The sequence below is a fragment of the Budorcas taxicolor genome, chromosome 18, assembly GCF_023091745.1.
Source record: "Budorcas taxicolor isolate Tak-1 chromosome 18, Takin1.1, whole genome shotgun sequence".
Classification (NCBI taxonomy): domain Eukaryota; kingdom Metazoa; phylum Chordata; class Mammalia; order Artiodactyla; family Bovidae; genus Budorcas; species Budorcas taxicolor.
Window position 1 is genome coordinate 62795738 of NC_068927.1, and position 26846 is coordinate 62822583.

Consider the following 26846-nt stretch of genomic DNA (forward strand, 5'->3'; position numbering starts at 1 on the left):
ACCAGAATCTCAGGTTCTCATTTTTATGTATTTGTTAGTGTTGTAAAGGTACTTTCAATAGAATATTTGGGGAAATCATTTTCTAGGCTGTGTTAATATTCTACCACACCTTCTCTTCTCACCCGAATACACACTGGATTGGAAACTGATGAATCTCCAGCACAACTAAGTTTCCTTTTTCTGATGAACAGGTCTTGTTGTCTCTAAGCCAGATCTGGGCATCTTTCTGGAGCAAAGGAAGCATCTGTGGGATGTAAGGAGAATGGAGACAACAGCCACATACCCAGGTAGGTGTGAATGAATGGAGCCGATGACTTAGGTGAGAGGCCCAAGGATCTACAAGGAAGTCATCCTTTGTCTTGTGATTTGGGAAGACCTGCTTCAGTGGATGAGATTTTGGAGAAGTCTGGGTTTATTTCTGTTGCTGTCATACAGGGACATCTGCCCCATTCTGTCTCTTTAATCATTCATGACTTCATCTCCAGTGATTACTTTTCTCACTCACAGTGAGGACTGAAATTCTCTTCTTGGCCTGTGACAATCTGCATGAGTTGGCTGCTCTTTCATTTCTTGAGGATCTTAGGAAAACTGTGCCCATTTCTGAGTAACTCTATGATACTCTTTTTAAAGTTTGTTTCTACCTCTAGACAGAAGTGTGTGAGTGGCATTGTAGATTCACTGCCAAAGTTCTAGGAAAACTGGATACACTTTTTTCCCCCTGATTTATATTATCTATAACACTGCAAGCTACAAATAAAACCTTGTAAATTTTAAACTCAAGTAATGTCTTCACTGCATAAATCAAAACCTCCCCAAAATGAGAGAATGCAAATCTCAGGGTTACTTCAAAGTTTCCCTTTTCTTCATATGAACTCATGTAAATATCTTAAGTGTATTTGTCCTGACTTCTCAATGCTAAAATACTTTAATGTATTCATTTAACTCCATGAATTTTCAAATAAATTGGCATGGGAACTTAGACCATTTTCTACCATATTTTTATAGTTGTTTCTCACTGTTAAGATTTTTAGATTATATGAAGACATCTTTTTAAAAAGTTCTTATTGGAATGTAGCTATTTTACAATGTTGTGCTGCTGTACAGCAAACAGAATCAATTATACGTAAATATATCCACTCTCTTTTAGATTTCCTTCCACTTAAGTCTCCATGGAGCATTGAGCAGAGTTCCCTGTGTTCCCATCATATTTTTAAAGTCTCATTTCTTATTTAATTTCTTAAGAACTACTACTTAAGTTTATCTTGTTTGTTATCAGCTTCCCCAGACTTGTTCTATATATTCTCACTTTCTGATTAGTTGTATGTCAATATCATTTATGATTTTTAGATTCAAATATTGAATAGAATATGCTCAAATAAAAAACAGACATGGTAAGAAGTGGATTAAAGAATTATTAGGCACCTAGTATTTGTGAAAATGTCTGGTGTCTCAATTCAACATGACTTAAACCAAGAAGTCATCATTAGATTGCCTATCTCCTTTTCATTTAGTGGTTCTTGTAGGTTTTTATCTTGCTCCTTCCTCTACAACATATTTCTTTGTCCTCTCATTTTGTCCAATTTTTTTTGTGCCTGTGGTCTCTCTTATGAAGGCTTCAGGATCCTAGTTCCTCTAGCTGTGGTGTCTGCACCCTCATGGGTGAGGTTGGTTGAGAGGTTGTGCCCTTATCTCTTTGATCTGGGCTTTGACTGTTGTTACTGTGACCTGAGCCTGCCCTGGACATTGAAGCGAGCTTCCCCTTGGCTCTGTGGCTGTCACTGCCCTGTCTGTGGTGGGGTCTGCTCCCTGGTTTGTGGAATAGAGCCCCCAGATCGGTTTCTTCACTGTAATTCTGATCTGTGGTCGAGGCAGGTGGGACTGGAGCACACCCACTGGGAGAGAAGACCCTGAGGATTGCTCCTCTGGGGGTGTTCACCTCTGTGTGCTCTGTGCATCAATTTCACCCATCGTGTGAGTCTCATGTGGCCCTGTGTTGGCACTGCCCTTGGCCCTACTTTAACCGTGGGTGTGCCGGCACATGGCCCTGGTGTCTCTCAGATGTTGTTTTCAGCAGGTCACCAGCATAGATCCTCTGAAGTCAGGTCCCAGGATGGCATTCATCATGGAGCTGGACCCACTGTGGTGCTGTGGCGCAGCTCAGACTCTGGCCTGGCCCCGCCCCCTAGTGTAGGAACCCACAAAGTCTACAGCTGCTAAAGCTACGTGCTGTGACTCGGGGAGCCCTGGTTGTCCATTCAAATGCTCTGTAGGTTACAAAGACAGTTGTGATGGTATAGAAATGAGTTTGTGCAGCTTCCAGTAGAAGATTTCAGCTTTACTTCCTTAATTTCCATCAGTGTTTAGCCCCCTCTGTGCATGTGAACGACCCATAGGCACCTGCTCCCGAAGTTTCCCAGAGCCCACCAGTCTACCCTGGTAGGGAGGGGGCACAGAGGAGGAGGCAGCAACCAGCATCATGAGAGCACCCACCCTGGCGGGAGCCCTTCATACTGCCTGGTGAGGAGAGGCCAGCACAGGGGGAGAGAGGCTACAGATGATGGTGGGTCTTCGCTTTGGGCATCACTCCCCAATGGTGCTCTGCTCTATGGTGGTTCAGGCTTCCACCTCAAGCATTCCTGTTTGCAGAGCTCCTCCCTCACTCCCGTCCCTCAGGATGTCTCCTCAGAGCCAACCGCAGTCCTCTGCCTGGGTCTGCTCTCCAAACCCCACATTTCAGCACCCCGAGCCCTTGTCCGCAGCAGGGGACACCCTCTCAGGCTGGGTGGGCAGGGCAGGGGTCAGTACCCCGTGTACAGGTCTCACTCTGTCCTGCTGCCACACGCTGGCTGCCATGTTCTCTTCCCCGCATGTGGAGTCCACCCTTCTCTTTCTGCTCCCCTCAGGGTTGCAGGTCTCATCTAGCTTCTTTTCCTCCTCCTTTTCCTTCTTCTTTCTTTTGACCTACCTGGCTCAGCAGGAATCCTTCTTGTCCTTTTACGTGTCCCAGGTCCTCTGCTAGTTTTCTGCAGAGGCTCTGTGAGAATTGCTCCATTTGCAGATGTATTCTTGATGCGTTTGTGAAGAGAGATCAACTCCATGTCTGCCTAATTCTCTGCCATCTTGGTCCTTCTGTCTCTGTTTTATTTTCAATCTAGCTAAGGGTTCATCAATTTTATGTAAATTTTAAAGGATATTCACTGAGACTTGTAAGTAAAATACCACGTTCTTCGGTATCTTTCAGCTGTGTCATCTCACAACATGCAAGATTTGATGCCAAAAAATCCAGAGTTAGATTTAATCTCCAAAGCAAAGTAGGAATATATGAAAGAGTTCACCTTGACAACTTATATTTAATGAAAGACTGTGGATATATACAAGGGCATGTGAAGGACAAAGAGGATGTTTACATGGACATAAAGAAATTGAGACAGTTTCCCATAATGCAAATGTTACTGCCAGCAGAAATCAAGGATATGAGTCAAATTGGGAAAAACACCAATTTGAGACATCAACATCTGCAGAGAAGTGTATGTTGGTAAGAAAAAACCCACAGTGTTGTTTGAAACATACATGTTCTCTTGAGAAAAATGTGGAAAATCTGGAAAGTCATCCAGTCTCTCCTGCAAATAATCAGTCACACAATTCTGAACATAGGCTTCGATTAAACATACATTCAAAAATGCCTGAAAACCAGAAATTTAAAAATGAGGTGGAAAATTCCCAATATAATCAATTTAATGAATCCTATAGCAAGGGTTTATTATTCCTCAACCAACAGATATTTTCTGCCCATTCCAAAATCTGAAATGTTGATAATACTGGGAGAGACCTTACTGAACCATCACTCTCCAATACATATGGAGTTATAATTAATGTGGGACAACTTTACAAGTGTAGTAAAATGAGTAATGCCTTCCATAAGAGCTCTACTCTCAATAATTACAAGAGTACGTATGATGGAGTGAGAAGTTATTCATGCAATGAAACTGGGTATAACCTTGACCAAGACCCAAATGTTATGAAATATCAGGCACTTCAATTATCAGACAATGATTCTAAAAGTAATCAATGTAGGAATGTCTTTTATCAAATCTCAAATCTTACTAGTTATAAGAGCATTCATATTGAAGAGAAAAATCATAATTGTTGTGAATACGGTAAAGGTTGTAATCAGTCTTCAAAACTTATTCAGACTAAGCAGAAATGCTGCAAACATAATACATGTGGAAAAGTTCTTAGTAAATCATCAAGTCTAAACAGACACAGACATATTCATATAGGAAGGAAGCCTTTCAAATGTACAGAATATGATAAAGCCTTTGACTGGCAATCAAGCCTTACTCAACATCAGAGAATTCATACTGGGGAGAAACCATACAAATGTAAAGAGTGTGGCAAAACCTTTAGCTGCTGTTCAAATTTTATTCAACATCAGGTAATTCATACTGGGGGGAAGACTTATAGATGTACAGAATGTGCAAAAGCCTTTAATCAGAGCTCAAAACTTACTAAACATCAAAGAATTCATACTAGGGAGATATTTTAAATGTAAGGAGTGTGACAAAGCCTTTAAGTGGCATGCAAGCCTTACTCAACATCAGCGAATTCATACCGCGGAGAAACCATACACATGTAAAGAATGTGGCAAAACCTTTATCCGTTGTTCAAATCGTATTCAACATCCGGCAATTCATACTGGGGAGAAGCCTTATAAGTGTAAGGATTGTGGCAAAGCCTTTGCCCGTTGCTCAGCTCTTAACACCAGCGAATCCATACTGGAGAGAAACCTTACAAATGTAAAGAATGCGGCAAAGCCTTTAATCAGAGCTCAAGTCTTATACATCTGCGAATTCATACTGGAGAGAAACTTTGTACAAGCACATGTGTGTGTGCTAAGTGACTTCAGTTATGTCCGACTCTTCGAGCCCTCCAGGCTCCTCAGAGGTCCAAGAACACTGGAGTGGTTCCCATGTCCTCCTCCAGGGGGTCTTCCCAGCCCAGTGGACTGAACCCAATTCTCTTCTGTCTCCTGCACCGGCAGGCAGGTTCTTTTCCACTAGCGCCACCTGGGAAGCCCCAGAAGCCTTCTAAGTATAAGGAATGTGGCCAAACCTTTAACTGGTTTGGAAGCATTACTCAACATCAAGGAACTCACACTGGGGAGAAATTATGCAAATGTAACGAGTGTGAGCTTTTACCCAGATCTCAAATGGCAACCCACTCCAGTACTCTTGCTTGGAAAATCCCATGGACAGAGGAGCCTGGTAGGCTACAGTCCTTGGGGTCACGAAGAGTTGGACATATCGGAGTGACTTCACTTTCACTTTTCACTTTCAAGTCTCACTAGACATCAGAGATTTCATGCTCCGAAGAAACTTTACATTTACACATAGTCAACATAAAACATTTTACAATCCTCTCTATGATCCTTGGGCTTCTGAGGTGGCGCTAGTGGTAAAGAACCCGTCTGCCAATGCTGAAGACATGAGAGATGCATCTTACTTTGTGATCACTGTGTGATTCTTGACTAAATAGAGATTATAAGCTTTCAGAAACATTCCTGTTCTTATGATAAAATGATCTGAGAATTGTGGTTTCTCAAAAGCCATATGTGGCAAAGGCTTTAATCAGAGCCATCACCTTACTTGACATTAGACAGCACATACTGGAGAAAAACGCTAGAAGTCAATAAGTGATAAAAGAGGTTTGTCCTAAATATTTACACACTTTAGAAAAAAAAATGAGAGCATTTACACTGGCTAAATGTGTGAATAATGTAAAAAAATGTAGAATAATGCTTAATTAAAAATCAAATGTAAATAAATATCAGAGAATGCATACTAGAAAACCTTGCATCTATACCTCTTTTCTGGAATGATTCTAAATTGAGAATACTGTAGAATGTAATCCATTGTTAAAATGCATAGAAAATTAATATGTTAGTATGGAACACAAGATGAAGCGGTGGATGTTTGGAGAGGTACAGTTATCATCAATATATCTTGGTTTATACTAACATTGTTTGAGATTATTAAGAAACCAAAATGAATGTAATTCGACTCTCAGATTTCTACATAGTAAGGTTTCATTTATAGTGTATAAATTGACTTTTGTTTTTGATGGTTGCTGCCTCAAACATAAGAGAAGCCCTTTTAACCTAGAGAGAAATCATTTGTATTTATTTTCCATTAGATTAAGAACACGGTAATGTAATGTGTACACTGAACACCTAAGTGGTGTTGTATGTCATTGACGTCAAACATCCCTATAGGTCACCATGATGGAAGTGTTCAGGAATCATTCCCTGTATCAATGTAAGACAGAGGTCTAAAATTATAATACTTATGTCACTTGATTTTTAAGAATAAAACTATATAGTCCATTAAAAAAATCTGATGTATTTTTATTACATCAACACGAGAAATCATGCATATTACCAGACAGACTTGAGGTAAGGACATCTTCCTTCTCCCTGAGAAAAGTGTAGAAAACCCTTCCTGGAAAAGTCATATAGTTAATGTACAGCCATGTTTACTAAATAACTAGCCTCCATTTTGTCATAGAAACCACAGTTCTCAGATCATTTTATCATAGGAACAGGAATGTTTCTGAAAGCTTGTAATCTCTATTTAATCAAGAATCACACAGTGATCACAAAGTAAGATGCATCTCTTATGTCTTCGGCATTGGCAGACGGGTTCTTTACCACTAGCGCCACCTCAGAAGCCCAAGGATCATAGAGAGGATTGTAAAATGTTTTATGTTGACTATGTGTGAGTTAATATATGTTGATTAATAGAAGAGAATGGTTTGTAGTGTTACATTTGATGTGTAATGAAGTGTTAACCAACTGCCGAAATTAACCTCTCCCATGTTTTTTAAGTTTGCAGGGAAGGTATTGTACCAATAAACTACTTCTAGCACAGAGGGTGGCATCTGTAGAAATTAGCTTCCTTAGTGCCTTTAAACCTCAAATAATTTCCTGTATTTCCCATCGTTTCTACATTGTACGTTTTTCTCTCTCTGTAACTGCTGGGACATTGTGACGGTTCTAATAAGAAAGATTATACAGATATTGTTGACAGTTTCCCTGAACTGCTCCGTGCTGTTGCTGCCTCAGCATCTGTCTGGGGAGCAGGCAGCCTGCAGGTCCTTGAACTCACACCAGCCAGTCCTGTGAGCACCTCCACTAGGTGACCCCCTTCCTTGAGATCAGCAGTCTTGCTGAACCCCAGGGTCTACTGCACAGGCCCCCCTTCAATGGTACCCTCAGAGCTCACCAGATTCCTGCTCCTCTGGTTTGAATGGACCCATCCACACCCAGCCAGGGGAGACCACAGCACTTCACCCAGGGTCCCTTATAAAGGCCTGAACCCCAAGTACTGGAGCTTTCTCAGCCTGGTTCTAGCCTGATCTCCCTCAGGGGGCCCTCAAGGCTGCCTGTGAATTCTCTAAGGACCTAGAGTCATAAACTCACCTCCCTCATTTCCTTTGTGGTCCTTTGTGGAACTGAGACATTCCACAGACTGCCACAGTCTCATTTTAACAAGTGCAAACCTTAAAAACTGACAAGAACTAAAATTAAAAGCCATGTTAATATTCTGAACTAACATTCATAAAACTCGACATTATGTATTTTTTAGCACGTGTTTCTTGCCTATGCTTAAGCTTCTTTCCATGGCTTTGACATACATTGAATGCAATATATAAACATATGAAGGTATACATTAGCAGTGAGAAAACTAAGAATGAAGAGTGTGTCTATATTTGTACCCATGGTCTTTTGAAGAATTAAGAAGCATTAGATAAAAATTGATACTTTCAAACTTTTTGATTTACTAAGAACTGAGAAATGACGAATTTTTAAATTAGATATATTTTACGTATTTTCCATTGAGTTCATTTCCCCCAAACTTCAGGAATCTGTGTTTTAAAGGAAACACCATACTGTTTTATGGTGACATAAAACTGAATACCAGACTGAAACCACAATCACAGGGAACTAGCCACTCTGATCACACAGACCACAGCCTTGTCTAACTCAATGAAACTAAGCCATGCCCGTGGGGCCACCCATGATGGACAGGTCATGGTGGAGAGGTCTGACAGAATGTTGGCCAGTGGAGAAGGGAATGGCAAACCACTTGAGTATTCTTGCCTTGAGAACCCCATGAATAGTATGAAAAGGCAAAAAGATAGGATAATGAAAGAGGAATTCGCCAGGTCGGTAGGTGCCCAATATGCTACTGGAGATCAGTGGAGAAATAACTCCAGAAAGAATGAAGACACAGAGCCAAAGCAAAAGCAACACCCAGCTGTGAATGGGACTGGTGACAGAAGCAAGGTCCGATGCTGTGAAGAGCAATATTGCATAGGAACCTGGAATCTCAGGTCCATGAATCAAGGCAAATTGGATGTGGTCAGACAAGAGATGGCAAGAGTGAATGCCGACATTCCAGGAATCAGCAAACTAAGATGGACTGGAATGGGTGAATTTAACTCAGATGACCATTATATCTACTACTGTGGGCAGGAATTCCTTGGAAGAAATGGTGTAGCCATCATGGTCAACAAAAGAGTCCAAAATGCAGTACTTGGATGCAATTTCAAAAATGACAGAATGATCTCTGTTCATTTCCAAGGCAAACCACTCAATATCACAATAATCCAAGTCTATGCCCCGACCAGTAATGCTGAAGAAGCTGAAGTTGAATAGTTATATGAAGACCTACAAGACCTTCTAGAACTAACACCCCCAAAAGATGTCCTTTTCATTATAGGGCACTGGAATGCAAAAGTAGGAAGTCAAGAAACACCTGGAGTAATAGGCAAATTTGGCCTTGGAGTACAGAATGAAGCAGGGCAAAGCCTAACAGAGTTCTGCCAAGAGAACACACTGGTCATAGCAAACCCCCTCTTCCAACAACACAAGAGAAGTCTCTACACATGGACATCACCAGGTGGTCAACACTGAAATCAGATTGATTATATTGTTTGCAGCCAAAGATGGAGAAGCTCTCTACAGTCAGCAAAAACAAGACCGGGAGCTGACTGTGGCTCAGATCATGAACTCTTTATTGCCAAATTCAGACTTAAATTGAAGAAAGTGGGGAAAACCACTATACCATTCAGGTATGACCTAAATCAAATCCCTTATAACTATAGAGTGGAAGTGAGAAATAGATTTAAGGGACTAGATCTGATAGAAAGAGTGCCTGATGAACTATGGACGGAGGTTTGTGACATTGTACAGGAGACAGGAATCAAGACCATCCCCAAGAAAAAAAAAATGCAAAAAAGCAAAACAGCTATCTGAGGAGGCTTTACAAATAGCTGTGAAAGGAAGGGAAGTGAAAAGCAAAGGAGAAAAGGAAAGATATACCCATTTGAATGCAGAGTTCCAAGGAGCAGGAAGAGATAAGAAAGCCTTCCTCAGAGATCAATGCAAAGAAATAGAGGAAAACAATAGAATAGGAAAGACTAGAGATCTCTTCAAGAAAATTAGAGATACCAAGGGAATATTTCACACAAAGATGGGCTGAAAAAAGGACAGAAATGGTATGGACCTAACAGAAGCAGAAGATATTAAGAAGAGGTGGCATGACCCAGATAACCACGATGGTGTGATCGCTCACCTAGAGCCAGATATCCTGGAATGTGAAGCGAGTGGGCTTTAGGAAGCATCAGTATGAACAAAGCTATTGGAGGTGATGGAATTCCAGTTGAGCTATTTCAAATCCTGAAAGATGATGCTGTGAAAGTGCTGCACTCAATATGCCAGCAAATTTGGAAAACTCAGCAGTGGCCACAGGACGGGAAAAGGTCAGTTTTCATTCCAATCCCTAAGAAAGGCAATGCCAAAGAATGCTCAAACTACCGCACAATTGCACTCATCTCACACGCTAGTAAAGTAATGCTTAAAATTCTCTAAGCCAGGCTTCAGCAATATGGGAACTGTGAACTTCCTGATGTTCAAGCTGGATTTAGAAAAGGTAGAGGAACCAGAGATCAAATTGCCAACATCTGCTGGATCATCAAAAAAGCGAGAGTTCCAGAAAAACATCTATTTTCTGCTTTATTGACTATGCCAAAGCCTTTTACTGTGTGGATCACAATAAACTGTGGAAAATTCTTCAAGAGATGGGAATACCAGAGCACCTAACCTGCCTCTTGAGAAACCTGTATGCAGGTCAGGAAGCAACAGTTAGAACTGGACATGGATGAACAGACCGGTTCCAAATAGGAAAAGGAGTACATCAAGGCTGTATATTGTCACCCTGCTGATTTAACTTCTATGCAGAGTACATCATGAGAAATGCTGGGCTGGAAGAAGCACAAGCTGGAATCAAGATTGCTGGAAGAAATATCAATAACCTCAGATATGCAGATGATGCCATCCTATGGCAGAAAGTGAAGAACTACAAAGCCTCTTGATGAAAGTGAAAGAGGAGAGTGAAAAAGTTGGCTTAAAGCTCAACATTCAGAAAACTAAAATCATGGCATCTGGTTCCATCACTTCATGGCAAATAGATGGGGAAACTGGAAATAGTGGCTGACTTTATTTTTCTGAGATCCAAATCACTGCGGATGGTGATTGCAGCCATGAAATTAAAAGATGCTTACTCCTTGGAAGGAAAGTTACGACCAACCTAGACAGCATATTAAGAAGCAGAGACATTATGTCGTCAACAAAGGTCCATCTAGTCAAGGCTCTGGTTTTTCCAGTAGTCATGTATGGTTGTGAGAGTTGGACTATAAAGAAAGCTGAGTGCCAAAGAATTGATGCTTTTGAACTGTGGTGTTGGAGAAGAGTCTCGAGAGTACCTACTCAAAGAGATCCAACCATTCCATCCTAAAGGAGATCAGTCCTGGGTGTTCATTGGTAGGACTGATGTTGAAGCTGAAACTCCAATACTTTGGCCACCTGATGTGAAGAGCTGACTCATTTCAAATGAGTCTGATGCTGGGAAAGATTGAGGGCAGGAGGAGAAGGGGACGACAGAGGAGGAGTTGGTTGGATGACATCACTGAATCAATGGACATGGGTTTGTGTGGACTCCGGAAATTGGTGATGGACAGGGAGGCCTGACATGCTGCGGCTCATGGGGTTGCAAAGAGTAGGACACGACTGAGCAACTGAACTGAACTGATACTGTTTTAAGTTTTAGTTTTTAAAGGAATGCCCATCCTGCTATCTTTAGTGATTGTAGCAGTTTACCTTCCCATGAACACTGTGGGATGGTTCCCTTTTTTCCACACCCTCTCTAGGCTTTTTTCATAGCTCAGTCAATAAAGAATCTGTCTGCAATGCAGGAGACCCAGGTTCGATCCCCGGGTCAGGAAGATCCCTGGAGGAGGAAATGGCATCCCACTCCAGTATTGTTGCCTGGAGAATCCCATGGACAGAGGAGACTGGTGGGCTACAGTCCATGGGGGTCACAGGGTAAGACACAACTTAGTGACTAAACCACCATCACCACTCAGCATTTCTGATACTATTTGCAGGCCCTTTGATAATGGTCATTCTGACTGATGAGGGATGTGATATTATTGTAGTTTTGATTTACATTTATCTAATAATTAGTGATGTTGAGCATCTTTGATGTACCTAGTGGCCACCTAAATGTCTGGAGGAATGAGGTGTTCTGCTCATTTTTTGATTGTGCAGTTTGTTTGATATTAAGTTTTTTGATATTATAGTCACTGTTTCCCAGGGGTTGCAAAGTTCAGGCTATAAATATCCTGAGTCTAGAGTACTTCCAGAACCATGAAATAATCTGTGTAAAACTGTCACGATGGACACACGTTGCTATACATTAGCCCAGACTCATAGTGTGCAAACACTTCCTAAGTGGCACTAGTCATTAAAAAAAAAAAAAAAAATCCGCCCGCCACTGCTAGGAGTGGAGAAGGCAATGGCACCCCACTCCAGTCCTCTTGCCTGGAAAATCCCATGGATGCAGGAGCCTGGTAGGCTGCAGTCCATGGGGTCGCTAAGAGTCGGACACGACTGTGTGACTTCACTTTGAATTTTCACTTTCATGCATTGGAGAAGGAAATGGCAACTCACTCCAGTATTTCTGCCTAGAGAATCCCAGGGATGGGGGAGCCTGGTGGGCTGCCATCTATGGGGTCGCACAGAGTTGGACACAACTGAAGCGACTTAGCAGCAGCAGCAGCAGTGCAGGAGATGCAAGACGGGCAGGTTCCATCGGTAGGTTAGGAAGATACCCTGTACAAAGAAATGATACCCATTCCAATGTTCTTGTCTGGAAAATTGCATGGGCAGAGGAGCCTGGCAGGCCACAGTCCATGGGGTCGCAAAGAGCTGGACACGACTGAGCGACTTCACTTTCAATTTCAAATATACATTTATGGTTCATGTCCAGAGGCTTTGGTCCCTTCCCAACATACATTTTAATCCATCCTCCATGCCTGCCTAGGGTTTATTTTCAAAGAAAGCTTGATGTAAACACCTTCGTAAAATCATGCCTCCCTATCTCTGAAGATGAAGTCAAAACGCAAATCATTTTCAGAATGCCTGTGGCCCCAGGGGTCTTCCCATTTGGCTCAGTGGTAAATAATCCGTCTGCCAATGTAGAAGACCCAGGAGACGTGGGTTCGATCCCTGGGTCAGGAAGATCCCCTGAAGAAGGGAATGACAACCCACGCCAGTATTCGTGTCTGGGAAATCCCAAGGGCAGAGGAGCCTGGAGGGCTATAGTCCACGGGGTCGCAAAAGAGTGGGACACGACTGAGCTACTGAGCATGGAAGCACGTGGCCCCAGGGAGGGGAGGGGGAGACAGGACCCAAGGACTCAGGGTAACTTTGGGAAGATCTGGGAGAGCAGAGCCTCACACCCCACCAAGGGCATCATGTGACTTTGTGGACCACTCGCCTCCCGCCTCCCCTTCCCTAAGCGCAGCTGCAGGCCACGGAGGGCCGCCCCCAGGAGGAGCCCTTCCCCGGGGCATCAGGAGGCCGGAGCCGGTGTTTTCAGAGGTTCCAGCCCCGCGCCCTCACCGGCTCAGGGCTCCCAGGTGTGCTGTGTGGGATGGCTCCAGCTCAGTGCCACGGAAGGCAGATGTTACAGGAGCAGCGTCAGCACCCACCGGGGGCTTGTTCAACGTGTCGTTTCACGGGTTCCCCTCAAACTGGCTAATTCATATCTTCTTAGACTGGGGAGGGTTTGTATCCACTATAAAGCTGCAGAAAAAAAGTCTTTAGGCAAGCGGTTCTCGTCTGGGGTTCCAGGAGGATCCTCCTTGCAAACTCTGGCCCCTAGTCCTGGAGGAGCATCAGTGCTGCTTGTCTTCCTGCTCCAGGCACGCCCGGGCTGAACACGGGGCTTCGGGCGCGTCTGTGAGAGCTCAGAGCCAGCTTCAGGCCGGGAGGGGCGGCGGGGTCTGCTGTTCTGGGGTCGGGAGGGGGACGTCAGTGCCGCCCACCTGTCCCGTGTTGGCAGAATCCGGGGAGAGAACACGTGTGGACAGCAAAGGAGAACTTGACGTGCGTCTCCGGGAGGAGCTGATCGTCCTGAGACGAAGGGCAGGAGAGGTGGGCCCTCTCAGCTTTTCAAGCTCCTTCTGCCTGTGGGCGTGTTGCCAGCAGGCGAAGGCGCTGGGCTGACGCCTTGGAAGGTGTTCTCTCACGATGCTGAGGTGATCCTTCCCCATGACCTTGAAGAGAAAACCACCCAGGGCAGGAGGAAAAGAGGAGGAAATGGCAGCTTCTCAGGTAAATGTCCTGTTCTGGGTCATAGGCTATGTCTGCTTTTCCTCCTGAAATGCCCTGGATTAACAGTTTACAAACCTTTCATTCTCTATGTCTGATGTTGCCTATTGACGTGGTTTTCAACTGCTAATTTTTTTCCCCTTTTATTCTGATGATGGTCAAGATCAGAGCTTTTGAATGTTTCTCCCTCACATCCCAGAATCTTTTCTCAGGTGTCTGTCTTCATCAAGGCTCCCTGTAGAACATGAAGTATTCTCACCGAGAACTAATGACTTTCCTTGTGACTAAGAATCCTCCTGCCAGTGCAGGGGACGCGACTTCCATCCCCGGCCTGGGAAGATCCCACGGGCCTGCAGAGCAGCTAAGCCTGTGCGCCACAACTAGAGAAAAGCCCGCACAGCAACAAAGACCCAGTGCAGCCAGAAATAAATAAATGAATAATTAAAAATAGAAGGGCCTGGGATTTAGGAAGACTGCTGGTTACCAGGGCTGCTGGGGAAGACCTATGAGGAATTTACATTTGCTTATGATTTTGCAGGCTGTTATCTAGTGCATGTGCTTATGAGAATAACTGGTGTCAAAGCAAGGCACCTGTGGGCTACCAGTCTACACAAATGATGCCAAGGCAGCAATATCATGGAGCAGTGAAGGTAACTCTCATCAATACTCCTATGCAATCCATACAGTAATCAGCATAATGTCCCAGTAGTTAAAAACGAGGAAATGACACACTGTACCATTTATGAAAAATATGATCTCAAGTTATTTGAGGGTTATGGCCAGTAGAAAAAGGGAATTACTATGAGATGTCATTCTGTGTGCATGCTAAGTTGTTTCAGTTGTGTGTGACTCTTTGCAACCCCATGGAGTGCAGCCATCCCGGCTCCTCTGTCCATGGGATTCTCTACAGAACAATACTGCAGTGGATTGCCCTGCCCTCCTACAGGGGATCTTCTGTACTCAGGGATCAAACCAGCATCTCTTACGTCTCCTGCATTGGCAGGCAGATTCTTTACCACTAACACTATCTGGGAAGCCCCATGAGATATCATCCTACTCTGTTATTACAGATACTTTATATTCACCATCTGTCAGTCAGTTCAGTTCAGTTGTTCAGTCATGTCCCACTCTTTGTTACCCCATGGACTGCAGCACGCCAGACTTCCCTGTCCATCACCAACTCCTGGAGCTTACTCAGACTCATGTCCATTGAGTCGGTGATGCCATCCAACCATCTCATCCTCTGTCTTCTGCTTCTGCTCCTGCCTTCAGTCTTTCCTAGTACCAGGGTCTTTTCAAATAAGTTGGTTCTTCGCATTAGGTGGCCAAAGTATTGGAGTTTAAGCTTCAGCATCAGTCCTTCCAATGAATATTCAGGACTGATTTCTTTTAGGATGGACTGGTTGGATCTTCTTGCAGTCCAAGGGACTCTGAAGAGTCTTCTCCAACACCACAGTTCAAAAATATCAATTCTTCGGCACTCAGCTTTCGTTATAGTCCAACTGTCACATTCATACATGACTACTGAAAAAAATATAACTGACTAGACAGACCTTCTTTGGCAAAGTAATGTCTCTGCTTTTTAATATGCAGTCTAGTTTGGTCATGGCTTTTCTTCCAAGGAGCAAGCGTCTTTTAATTTCATGGCTACAGTCACCATCTGCAGTGATTTTGGAGCCCCCCAAAATAAAGTCTCTCACTGTTTCCATTGTTTGCCCATCTGTTTGCCATGAAGTAATGGGACTGGCATCACTGACTCGATGGACATGATCTGAGTGAACTCCAGGAGTTGGTGATGGACAGGGAGGCCTGGTGTGCTGTGATCCATGGGGTCACAAAGAGTTGGACACGACTGAGCGACTGAACTGAACTGAACTGAACTGACTGAATGGGACCAGATGTCATGATCTTAGTTTTCTGAATATTGAGTTTTAAGCCAACTTTTTCATTCTCCTCTTCCACTTTCATCAAGAGGCTCTTTAGTTCTCCTTCACTTTCTGCCATAAGGGTGGTGTCGTCCGCACATCTGAGGTTATTGATTTCTCCCAGCAATCTTGATTCCAGCTTGTGTTTCATCCAGATGCTTTGGAAGCATCACTACGAACAAAGCTAGTGGAGGTGATGGAATTCCAGCTGAACTATTTCAAATCCTAAAAGATGATGCTGTTAAAGTGATGCACTCATTATGCCAGCAAATTTGGAAAACTCAGCAGTGGCCACAGGACTGGAAAAAGTCAGTTTTCATTCCAATCCCAAAGAAAGGCAATGCCAAAGGATGTTCAAACTACCACACAATTACACTCAACTCACACGCTAGCAAAGTAATGCTTAGAATTTTCCAAACCAGGCTTCAATAGTACGTGAACCGTGTACTTCCAGATTTTCAAGCTGAATTTAGAAAAGGCAGAAGAACCAGAGATCAAATTGCCCAAATCTGCTGGATCATCAAAGAAGCAAAAGAGTTCCAGAAAAACATCTACTTCTGCTTTATTGACTACGCCAAAGCCTTTGACTGTGTGGATCACAACAAACTGTGGAAACTTTTTTAAAGAGATGAGATTACCAGATCATCTTAGAAATCTACCTCCTGAGAGGTACCTCCTGAGAAATCTGTATACAGGTCAAGAAGCAGCAATTAAAACTGGACATGGAACAACAGACTGGTTCCAATTTGGAAAAGGAATACATCAAGGCTGTATATTGTCACCCTGCTAATTTAACTTATATGCAGAATACATCATGCAAAATGCCAGGCTGAATATTCACCATCACTTATTGACAACTTAAAAAAACCTGGGAGATGATAATGTTGGTATTAATCTTTACGTTGGTGGTGGAATACTTGTGTATGTGCTTAGTTGTGTCTGACTCTGCAACCATGGACTGTAGCCCATAATGCTCCTCCGTCCATGGGATTCTCCAGGCAAAAATACTGGAGCTGGTTGCCATTTCCTTCTCCAGGGGATCTTTCTGACCCAGGGATGGAACCCACACCTTCTGTGACCCCTGCATTGGCAGGCAGATTCTTTACCATTGAACCACCTAAGAAGCCTGTACCAATGAGAACACTTGATCAATTATACATGAAGTTTAATATATTAAAAGCCATTCCATTTTATTAACTAACATATAGGAAGTTTACACATAAGCTAAATAAAACTTTCCAAAGTTTATAATCTTTGATCAAAATACAGATTACAAGTATTCAGAAACATTCTTGTTCTTCTGATATACTGATCAGAGAAATAAGATATTTATGGTTTACAGAGAGCAATTACTTAGTAAACAAAGATGTAGATTAATTAAATAACCCTTCAGGGAAACATTACATATACTTTTCTTAGGTATAAGATTTCCTGATTGCTACCATATCAAGTAAAATCTATGACTTCTAGTTATTGCTGTTATACATGGGGATTTCAGTGAACTGCCATCTTTATATCCATAAAGAACCATTGGCACCACTATTTAAAATTTAGAATGACCCTCTGTCTTACTTTAATACAAAGAATTATTTTCTGAACACTTACCTAATGGTGACAGAGGTATATTTTAAACAATGACAATCATCACCTCCATTTAGACTTTCATTGTACATTTCACATTTCAAGGTCCTTGATATTCCATAGAAAGGTAGATAAAACTATTTCTACCTAACGGAGAAGGGCTTCACTTAACTTTGAGGCAGGAAAGATCAAGAATATTAGTTAAAAAAAGAAAATTAGCTCACATACACAATAGAAACAAAGGTTTGGCATGTAGTATTTTGAGACTTATATTAAATTTCACTTTCACATAATGTCAATATAAATAAGGATACAATGATAATTTTACTTTCAAACATCTCTCACCTTGATCCTATGATCCACAGTAAGAAATAATTTTTCTAAGTGTTTTAACTTTGGATTATTTTCTATAATATCCTGATTTTAAGTAATACCAGAAAAGGCTCAATGACTGAATGCTATCTATTATGAATTCTCTGTATTTATTTAGACCTGAGTTTTTAAATTCATTTCGTACATTTCTTACAGCATTAAACGTCCTTCCCAGTATGAACTCTCTGTTGTTTCCTGATGTGTATGCTTAGGACAAACCTCTTTCATCACTTATTACATTTGTAGGGTCTCTCTCCAGCACACGCTCTCTGATGCTGAGTGAGGTGACGGCTCGCTCCAAGGCTTTGTCACATTATTTATATTTGTAAGACTATTTGGTGCTATGAATTATTTTATGATGAGTAAGGTTTGAGTAGCAATTAAAAGCTTTGTCATATTCTTCATATGTGTATGGTTTCTCCCCAGTATGAATTCGCCTATGTTTATTAAGGTTTGAAGTCTGATTAAAGGCTTTGCCACATTCTGTACATTTATAAGCCTTCTCTCCTGTGTGAATTAGCTGATGTTGAGTAACATGTGAACACCTGGTAAAGGCTTTGCCACATTTTGTACATTTATGAGCCTTCTCTCCTGTATGAATTTGCTGATGTTGAGTAACATGTGAACGCCTGGTAAAGGCTTTGCCACATTCTGTACAGTTGTATAGTTTCTCCCCAGTATGACTTCTCTGATGCTGAGTAAGTCTTGAGCTACTGATAAAAGTTTTGCCACACTCTTTACACTTGTATGGTTTCTCTCCAGTATGGATTCGTTGATGTCGAGTAAGTGCCGTACTTTGGTTAAAGGCTTTCCCACAATTCTGATATTTATATGGTTTTTCCCCCAGTATGGATTCGCCTATGTCGATTAAGGTCTGAACTGCGAGTAAAGGCTTTGCCACATTCTGTACACTTGCAAGTCTTCTCTGCAGTATGAACTGTGAGATGTTGAGTAAGATTGGAGGGCTTGCTAAAGGTTTTGCCACATTCTGTGCATTGGTTAGGTTTCCCTCCAGTGTGGGTTTTCCTGTGTCTGTTTAGATTTGATAATTTAGGAAAGACTTTCCCACATTTATTCCACTTGCAGTGTTCCTCCTTAGTATGAATACTCAGATATTGAGTAAGTTGTGATGACTGGTTAGAAACTTGACCACATTTACTAAATCTGTAGTTATTTTCTTCAATATGGTTGTTCTATCTGTAATAAGATTTGAGCTTTGATAAAAGACATTTCTACGTTCATCCCTTTCATCATGGTTCTCTGAACATTGAGTTCTCTGATGATTCATGAGACCATCTTGGTCAAAGAGATTCCCAGGTTCAAGGCATGGGTAGATTCTGGCTCCATCATAGATACTGTTGTAATAACTGAAGATGGAGCTCTCGCTTAAGGCCTCACTCGTTGGATTACACATGGAAGGTTGTTCTGCATTATCTGTACCAATTGAATGAAGGTGGCTGGATAGAGACTGTCTCAGTATTACCGACATAACAGATATTGGAATAGGGAGAAAATGTTTGTTGGTGGAAAAGTAATGAGCCCTCATGAAAGGATCTCTCAAATTGATCATAGTGAGATTTCCCTCCTTCACTTTCAAATCCCTGACTCTCAGACATGTATGACTGACTGTTTAACTCAAACCTATGTTCGTACTGGCTTGAGTGATTATTTGTAGCATAAACTAGATGACTTTCCATGTTTTTCAAATTTCACATCAGAGAATATGTGTTTTTTTTTTTTTAAGTCATGTGGGTCCTTGCTTAAAAAAAAACATTTTTCTGCCAGACTTACTGACTTCAAATAGAATTTTTACTAGTTTGACACACATCCTCAATTTCTTTTGGCAATCATATTTTCATCATGAATAACTGTCCCGACGTGGTTACATCTAAAATAATATCCTTTTTGCACATCACAGGCCCCCTTAACTTTCCCAGTCTTTCATTAAGTACAAATTTCCAAGCTGAGAGATCTCAGAACTTCCCAGCACATCACACATGAATCTCTTATGCACAGCTTCTTTGGGAACAAACCCTGGATGTCCTGAGACAATATCGCTGAAAGATAACAAATAACCGAGATCCCACTTAGTACTTTGAGTGAATATGCTTTATAATTGTATGCAATATTGACAAGCCCTTAGCTAGATTAATAAGAGATGAGATGCAAGGAAGATCAGAAGTAAAACTAATGGCATTATACGTGTTACATGGAACAAGAAGTATTTCTATCAGGCTTCTATGAACTATACTACACCAAAAAGTTGAATACCTCAAAGAAAGGTTCAATTTATAGAAACATAGAACCCCTTAGATGTTTGCATGAGTGAATTAAAAAATTACAACATATCTACAGCTATTAATAAGACTAAAAAGTAATTTTAAAAATCCCTGGATTTTTAGATGAATTCAGTGGAAAATTCCAGCAATATTTCAAGAAAAACTAATATCAGTTCTCCATAAGAGATCGGTATGTACACACTGCTCTATTTACAATGGATACCAAACAAGGTCCTACTGTACTTGTTCAATGTCATGTGGCAGCCTGGATGGGAGGGGAATCTGGGGGAGAATGGATATATGTGTATGGATGGCTGAGTCGCTCTTCTGCCCACCTGAAACTCACAACATTGTTAATCAGCTATACTCCAATACAAAGGACAAGAACAGTAAAAAAAAAAAAAAAAAAAAAAAATTCTGTAAGTTAATATATGTATTAAATGGTTTTAACATTGATGAGTTGGGGTAAATGCACTTAAAATGTCTAAAATTTGTTCATAGAAAAAAAATTGGGAGGTAGAAATTGGGGATTACATTTTATGATTTCAGGGACTGAATCTGAATTTCGGAGAGCCATGTTTGAAGTTTCCATTGGAAATCAGAAAGCAGGAAGCATATATCTGTTCCCAGTATTTCTGGAAGTTTGTCAACTAATGCCAGGACCTCCACAACTCTCCTCACACTTTCCTGACTTGAGGCAGAGACGGAAATTTGGAAAGGTTTTAAGGCAGAGTTTGTCAGAACTGTTAGCAGCTTTTCCTAGGTCCCCCAAAGCAGCGAGAGTATACAGGTCCCCATAGACCAGGAGGAAGGTTTGGCTCTCAGTGAATGTGAGGGCAAACCACTGGAGCTGAAGAACACATGGAGGATTTAAGAGCACAGAATGGGGTGTCATGTCCCTCTTTGACAGAAATAAACCCAGGCTTCTCAGAAATCCTTCTAGTGAAGCCAATCTCCCCGAACTACCTGAACAAATCTGGCTTCCTCTGTGATCTTTGGATCTCTCACCTGTGTCATCTGCTTCATTCATTCACACCTAGCACCGGGATTCTTCCTTTACTCCAAAGGGGACCTGCTCATTAGAAAAATGAACATAATTAGGACTTTAGGTTTCACATATATACTCTAGTACATACAAAAATAACCAACAAGGATATGCTGCATAGCACAGGGAACTGTTTTCAATATTTGTAATAACCCATAAGGGAAAAGTGTCTGACTTGACTAATGAAAGCCTCTCCTTACAACTGAGTGCTCATATTTCAAAGCCAACTAGCAGCAAAGAGACACTAGGAGGAAAATGGAGTTTCCATCTTAACTTTGTTGGATTGTGCACCTCCCTTACTACGTCTTTCCAAGGTTTTATTAAAGATAAACAGAAAAAAAAAAAGGAACTTGATGGTGTGGGAATCTAGCAGAAAACACCCAAATCGGTGACCATCAGGTGTAATGGGATAAGCTGGTGTCAGGTGAGAGAAACACTCAGGAAGACACATGGTCACTGCTCGGGTATTTTCGGCAAAAATAAGGAAATCTCAATGTATCTTGAAAAAATTTCAGTTTTATGCATTCTTACCCCATACGTAACTTCCCTGTTCTGTATCCCTGATAGTGCATTTAAACAGCAAACCTTTCTTACCATGTAGAGAATACTCTGATTTTTTTTCAGAAGTCTCTAAGGAATTTTAGACCACTAAGGTTTACTGTTCAGTTTAGTCACTCAGTTGTATCCAACTCTTTGTGACCCCATGGACTGCAGCAAGCCAGGCTTCCCTGTCCATCACCAATTCCTGGAACTTGCTCAAACTCATGTCCGTTGAGTCAGTGATGCCATCCAATCATCCTCTGTCATTTATCCCCTTCTCCTCCTACCTTCAATCTTTCCCAACATCAGGGTCTTTTCCAGTGAGTCAGCATCAGGTGGCTAAAGTATTGGAGCTTCAGCATCAGTCCTTCCAATGAATGTTCAGGGTTGATTTCCTTTAGGATTGACTGGTTGGATCTCCTTGCAGTCCAAGGGACTCTTAAGAGTTTTCTCCAACACCACAGCTCAAAAACATCGATTCTTTGGCTTATAGTTTTCTTTACAGTCCAGCTCTTACATCCATCACATGACTACTGGAAAAACTATAGCTTTGACTAGCTGGACCTAGTCAAGGTCATGCTGTTTATACGTGCATTTTCTTAATCTTCCTCTAAAGAGCTGAAGTTGTATCCAGATATAAGGAAATGACTCCACTTTCCTGTTATTCACTAAGATCCCAACACTCCGCCCCATCCCAAGGGGAATTTTGGATATTGATGCCTTCCCTTGTTGATCTTTCCGAAAGGGAATATTTTGAATAAGTGAAAGCTGTTAATTCATACTGGGAATGCTTCATGGCCTGTAGGGAGCGTGGAGGCAGACAAGGAGAAGAGGCTCATGGAGAGAGAACAGCCTCATTGTGACTCATAAAAATAAAAGAAGAAACAGTATTTAATAGTTGAAAACCACCTCACCAGGCAAGAATATCAGAAACAGAGAATTTAAAATGTGTATGTTTTCAATCTGGGGCATTTAAGGAAGAAAAAGCAGACACAGCTTCTCACCTGGATCTGGATCAGGACATTTATCTGAGAAGCTGCCATCTCCTCCTCTTTTTCCTCCTGCCCTAGGTCATTTTCTCCTCAAGGTTATGGGTAAGAATCACCTCAGCATCATGAGATTACACCTTCAGAGGTGTCAGCACAGCTCCTTCGCCTGCTCCTAACACCCCCACAGGCAGAAGGACCTTGAAAAGGGAGAAAGGCCAACGTCTCCTGTCTTTCGTCTCAGGAGAGATCCAGGACAATCAGCTCCTCTGTGGAGACCAATCTAGGAATTGTTGTTGTCTACACTTCTTTCTTCATATAAATCCCCCCAAATTCTGCTAACACGGGGTGTGTGGGCTGCACTGACTTGCCCCTTTAAAGCCCATGCAGAGCAGAACTTGTTGCCTCTCTGCGAACTGAAGCCGGGCCTCAGCTCTCAAAAACGGACCAGGAGCCGCGTCCTTAATCTGGGCCTCCCCTTAGAATCCCCTGGAGCACTTCCTACACACCACACGGATGCTCCCACAGGACCAACACAGAACTCTGCGGGGTGGGCACCGGGGAGGTCACTGCCTGACACTGGTCACATGATCCTGATGAGAATCAGATGGAAACCACTTGGCTAAAGATTGTTTTGGCTTCCCTGATGGCTCAGCTGGTAAAGAATCTGCCTGCAATGCGGGACACCTGGGTTCGATCCTTGGCTTGGGAAGATTCCCTGGAGAAGGGAATGGCTGCCCACTCCAGTATTCTGGCCTGGAGAATTCCATGGACTGTATAGTCCCTGGGGTCGCAAAGAGTTGAACACAACTGAGCAACTTTCACTTCACTTCAAAGATTGTTTCTGAACTATTTCAGTATATTCAATCCCATGAGGTCAGAGCCCCACTCGAAGAGGTTATGAATCTGCAGGTCTGAGGTGGAGCCATGAAATGAGTCTTCAACAAGTTCCCTGTTTGTTCTGATGCTTCTTCCCCAAGACCCACACTCAGAAGCCCTGAGCTTCAGCTGTCACACTCAGCACAGCTGAGACCTCTCAGGAGGGGAGGGTTTAGGGCAGAAATTTCCCCGGAACAAGTTATCAGTTCACATCCCTCAGGATGGCCATCTTTGAAAAGATCTACAAAGATTAAGTGCTGTTGAGGGTGAGGGAAACAGGGAATCTCCCTACACTGCGGGCGCGGCTGTAAGTAGGTGGGTGTGGCCACGAAGGAAAACAGTATAGACATTCCTTAAATCACTAAATATAGAGTCACCACCTGTACCTGCAAGCTCGGTACCTCTTGCCTTAGATCCGGAGAAAATCATAATTTAAAATAATACTTACTTCCTTATTTTCAGGGCAGCACTATTGACAATGTTTAAGACAGAGCATCAACTACAATGTCCATCAATAGAGAAATGAAGCGTCACTGGTCCACCTACACATTGGGTACACTCAGGCATCAAAAAGAGAGAAAAAGTACCATTGTCAACACCATGGATAGACCAAGATTTACCATACTAAGGTAAGTCAGTCAGAAAGGGGAACAGAAATATCATATTACTTACAGGTGTAATCTGTAAATTTATAGAAATGAATGAATTCATAAATAGAAACAGACTCACAGACTTAGAAAACCAAGTTGTGATTATTTAAAAGAAGGTAGGGGGAGGGAGACATTAAGAGGTTGAGATTAGCACATACTTATGACTTATTATCAGATAGATAATCCAAAAGGACCTACTAAATAGCACAGGGAAGTCTACTGAACAAAATGAAAGATCCTACATGGGACAAACCCTGAAAAGGGAAAGATATAGGTCTATGTATAACTGAATCAAGTTCCCGTGAACCTAACCCTACTTCAATAGAAAATAAAAATTAAATTAGCCAAAACAAACAGACAAAACAGCGAAGCGTGGAAAAATGCTGCTAACTTGTGGCCACTTTTGGTTACCGAAAAACATCTGTTTCTGGGGAGTCAAGACTCACCAGGCTAGGGGTAAAGAAGGAAAAAAATCTGTCCTCAACAAATATCCTCAGGTAGGGCCTGGAAAAAGCATCAAAACAGGGCAGAACACCAAGAGGCTACTCTTGAGAGGTCAGTTTTACATTTCTTAAAAAAATAATAGTGGAAAAGTTTCGCCCTCCTGAAATCTTAGAAAAATGCAAATCAAGATTACAATGAGGTATCACTTCTCACTGATCAGAATGGCCTTTGTTAAGAAGTCTACAAACAGTAAAGTTTGGAGAGGCTGTGGAGAAAAGAGAACCCTCCTACACTGATGCTGGCAATGTAAGTTGGGAACAGCCACCATGGAGTATGAGGTGGATGTTCCTTAAACAAAGGAAAAGAGAATGAAATTATGACAACTCCCTAACCCCATACAAAAAAAGAACCTGAAATCAATTAAATATCTAAATGGTGGGATGATTACTCTAAATCTCCTGAGGAAAACATATGCTTTGGTATAAATCACAGCAAGTTCTTTTTGGATCTACCACTTAGGGTAATGAAAAATGAAACAAAAGTCAACAAAAAGGACCTCACTGACCTTTAGGAAACCCTAAAGGAAAGAAAAACTCAACCCTCAGAATGGGGAAAAAAATGTAACAAAGACCTACATGGACTTCATCTCCAAAACATGTAAACTGCTCATGCAGCTCAAAAAACAAACAAACAAACAAACAACAAAAGAGCCAATAGAAAAACAGGCCAAAGATCTAAATACACACAGCTCCAAAGAAGGCACACAAAAGGCCATTAAGCACATTAAAAGATGCTCAGCATCAATAATTATTAGAGAAATGAAATCAAAACTACAACGAGGTATTATCTGACACCCCATTTTGGAAGAATGGCCATCTTCCAAAAGAGCCTCAAAGATTGAATGCTACCGAGGGCATGGGGACTAGGGAATCCTCCAACACTGTGGGCGGGGATGGAAACGGGTGGGTACAGCCACAAAGGAAAACAGTATAGACATTCCTTAAAACACTAAATATAGAGTTTCCACATGATTTTTAACTCCTTGCCTTAAATTCTGAGAAAATCATCATTTAAAATGATATAGACACCTCCTTTTTCAGGGCAGCGCTATTGACAATATCCAAGACAGAGCATCAATCAAACTGTCCATCAAGAAATGAAGGTCCACCCAGACACTGGAATACACACAGCCCGCAAAACGAACATAAAAAAATGCCGTTGTCAGCAGCACGGATGGCCTATGCAGTGAAGTCAGAGAGGGAAAGAGAAATATCATTTCACTTACAGGAGGGACCATAAACTAATTCAAATGAGTTAATTTATAAACAGACTCACAGATTAGAAAACCAATTAATGATTGTTAAAAAAAAAAGGGTAGGGGAAGGGAGACATTAAGAGTTTCGGATTAACATATACACACTACTTATTATCAGCTAGATAACCCAAAAGGACCTACTGAATAGCACAGGGAAGTCTACTGAACACTCTGAAGAACCTATATGGGAAAAGACCCCAAGAATAGACGTCCGTCCATGTATAACTGAATCAAGTTCCTGTAAACCTAAAACAAGCACAACGGAAATCAACTCTACTCCAATAGAAAATAAAAACGAAACAACGAAGGAAAAAGAAAAGTGGAGCATGAAGAAATGTTGCCTCCTCGTGGTAGCTGTTGGTAACTACAACTGAAAAACCGGTGCTTATGATTCACCAGGCCAGGAGGACGTAAGGAAAAAACCCCTTTCCTCAACAGATGTCCTCGGGCAGGTCCTGGAAAAAGAATTCAAAACAGGACAGAGGGTCAAGAGGCCAATCCCCAGAGGTCAGTTTTACTCACACTGGTTTTTCTTTTCTTTTCTTTTTAAAATCGCATGGAAATGTTTCAACATCATAAAAGAAATCCAAGGCAAAATTACAATGAGGTGCCCCATCTCACCCCATTCAGAATGGCCTTTGTCTAAAAGTCTACAAACAAGAAATGCTGGAGAGGTTATGGAGAAACAGAAACCCTCCTACCCTGGTGCTGGCCAGGTAAATTGTTAACAACCAGGCTGGAGGACGGGGTGGAAGTTCCTTAAACAGTGAAAAGAGAATGAAATTACGTCACTCCCTCACCTCTTCTCACTTTCTTCTCTGCAATCACTCTCTGTGCTTTTTCAGTGTTTTAAATTATTGAGACTTTCAATGGCTAAGTCAAAGACCTGTCTTGGTAAATGTTACATTGCACTTGAAAATATGTGGGCTATTTTCAAGTATCTGTTGATATTGATTGCTAACATAATTCCACAGTAATAAGAGAACAGCTTCTGTATGATTTCAATCCCTTTAAACCGTGAAATTTTTGCACCTTGTTTCATGTCCCTTGGTATAGTCCAGTGTCTCCTACTTTATCGTCTATGGGAACTTTAAT

General features: G+C 41.8%; 1 protein-coding gene across 1 annotated transcript in view; it reads right to left on the reverse strand.

Annotated features, from left to right (window-relative positions):
* LOC128064064 (uncharacterized) overlaps positions 1 to 26846 on the reverse strand; it is a 425534-nt gene that overhangs the window by 229851 nt on the left and 168837 nt on the right. Inside the window, 4 exon segments of the mRNA XM_052656874.1 lie at positions 17829 to 17902; positions 17905 to 18457; positions 18459 to 18771; positions 25068 to 25076. Of these exon segments, the coding sequence (XP_052512834.1) occupies positions 17829 to 17902; positions 17905 to 18457; positions 18459 to 18771; positions 25068 to 25076 (949 nt within the window).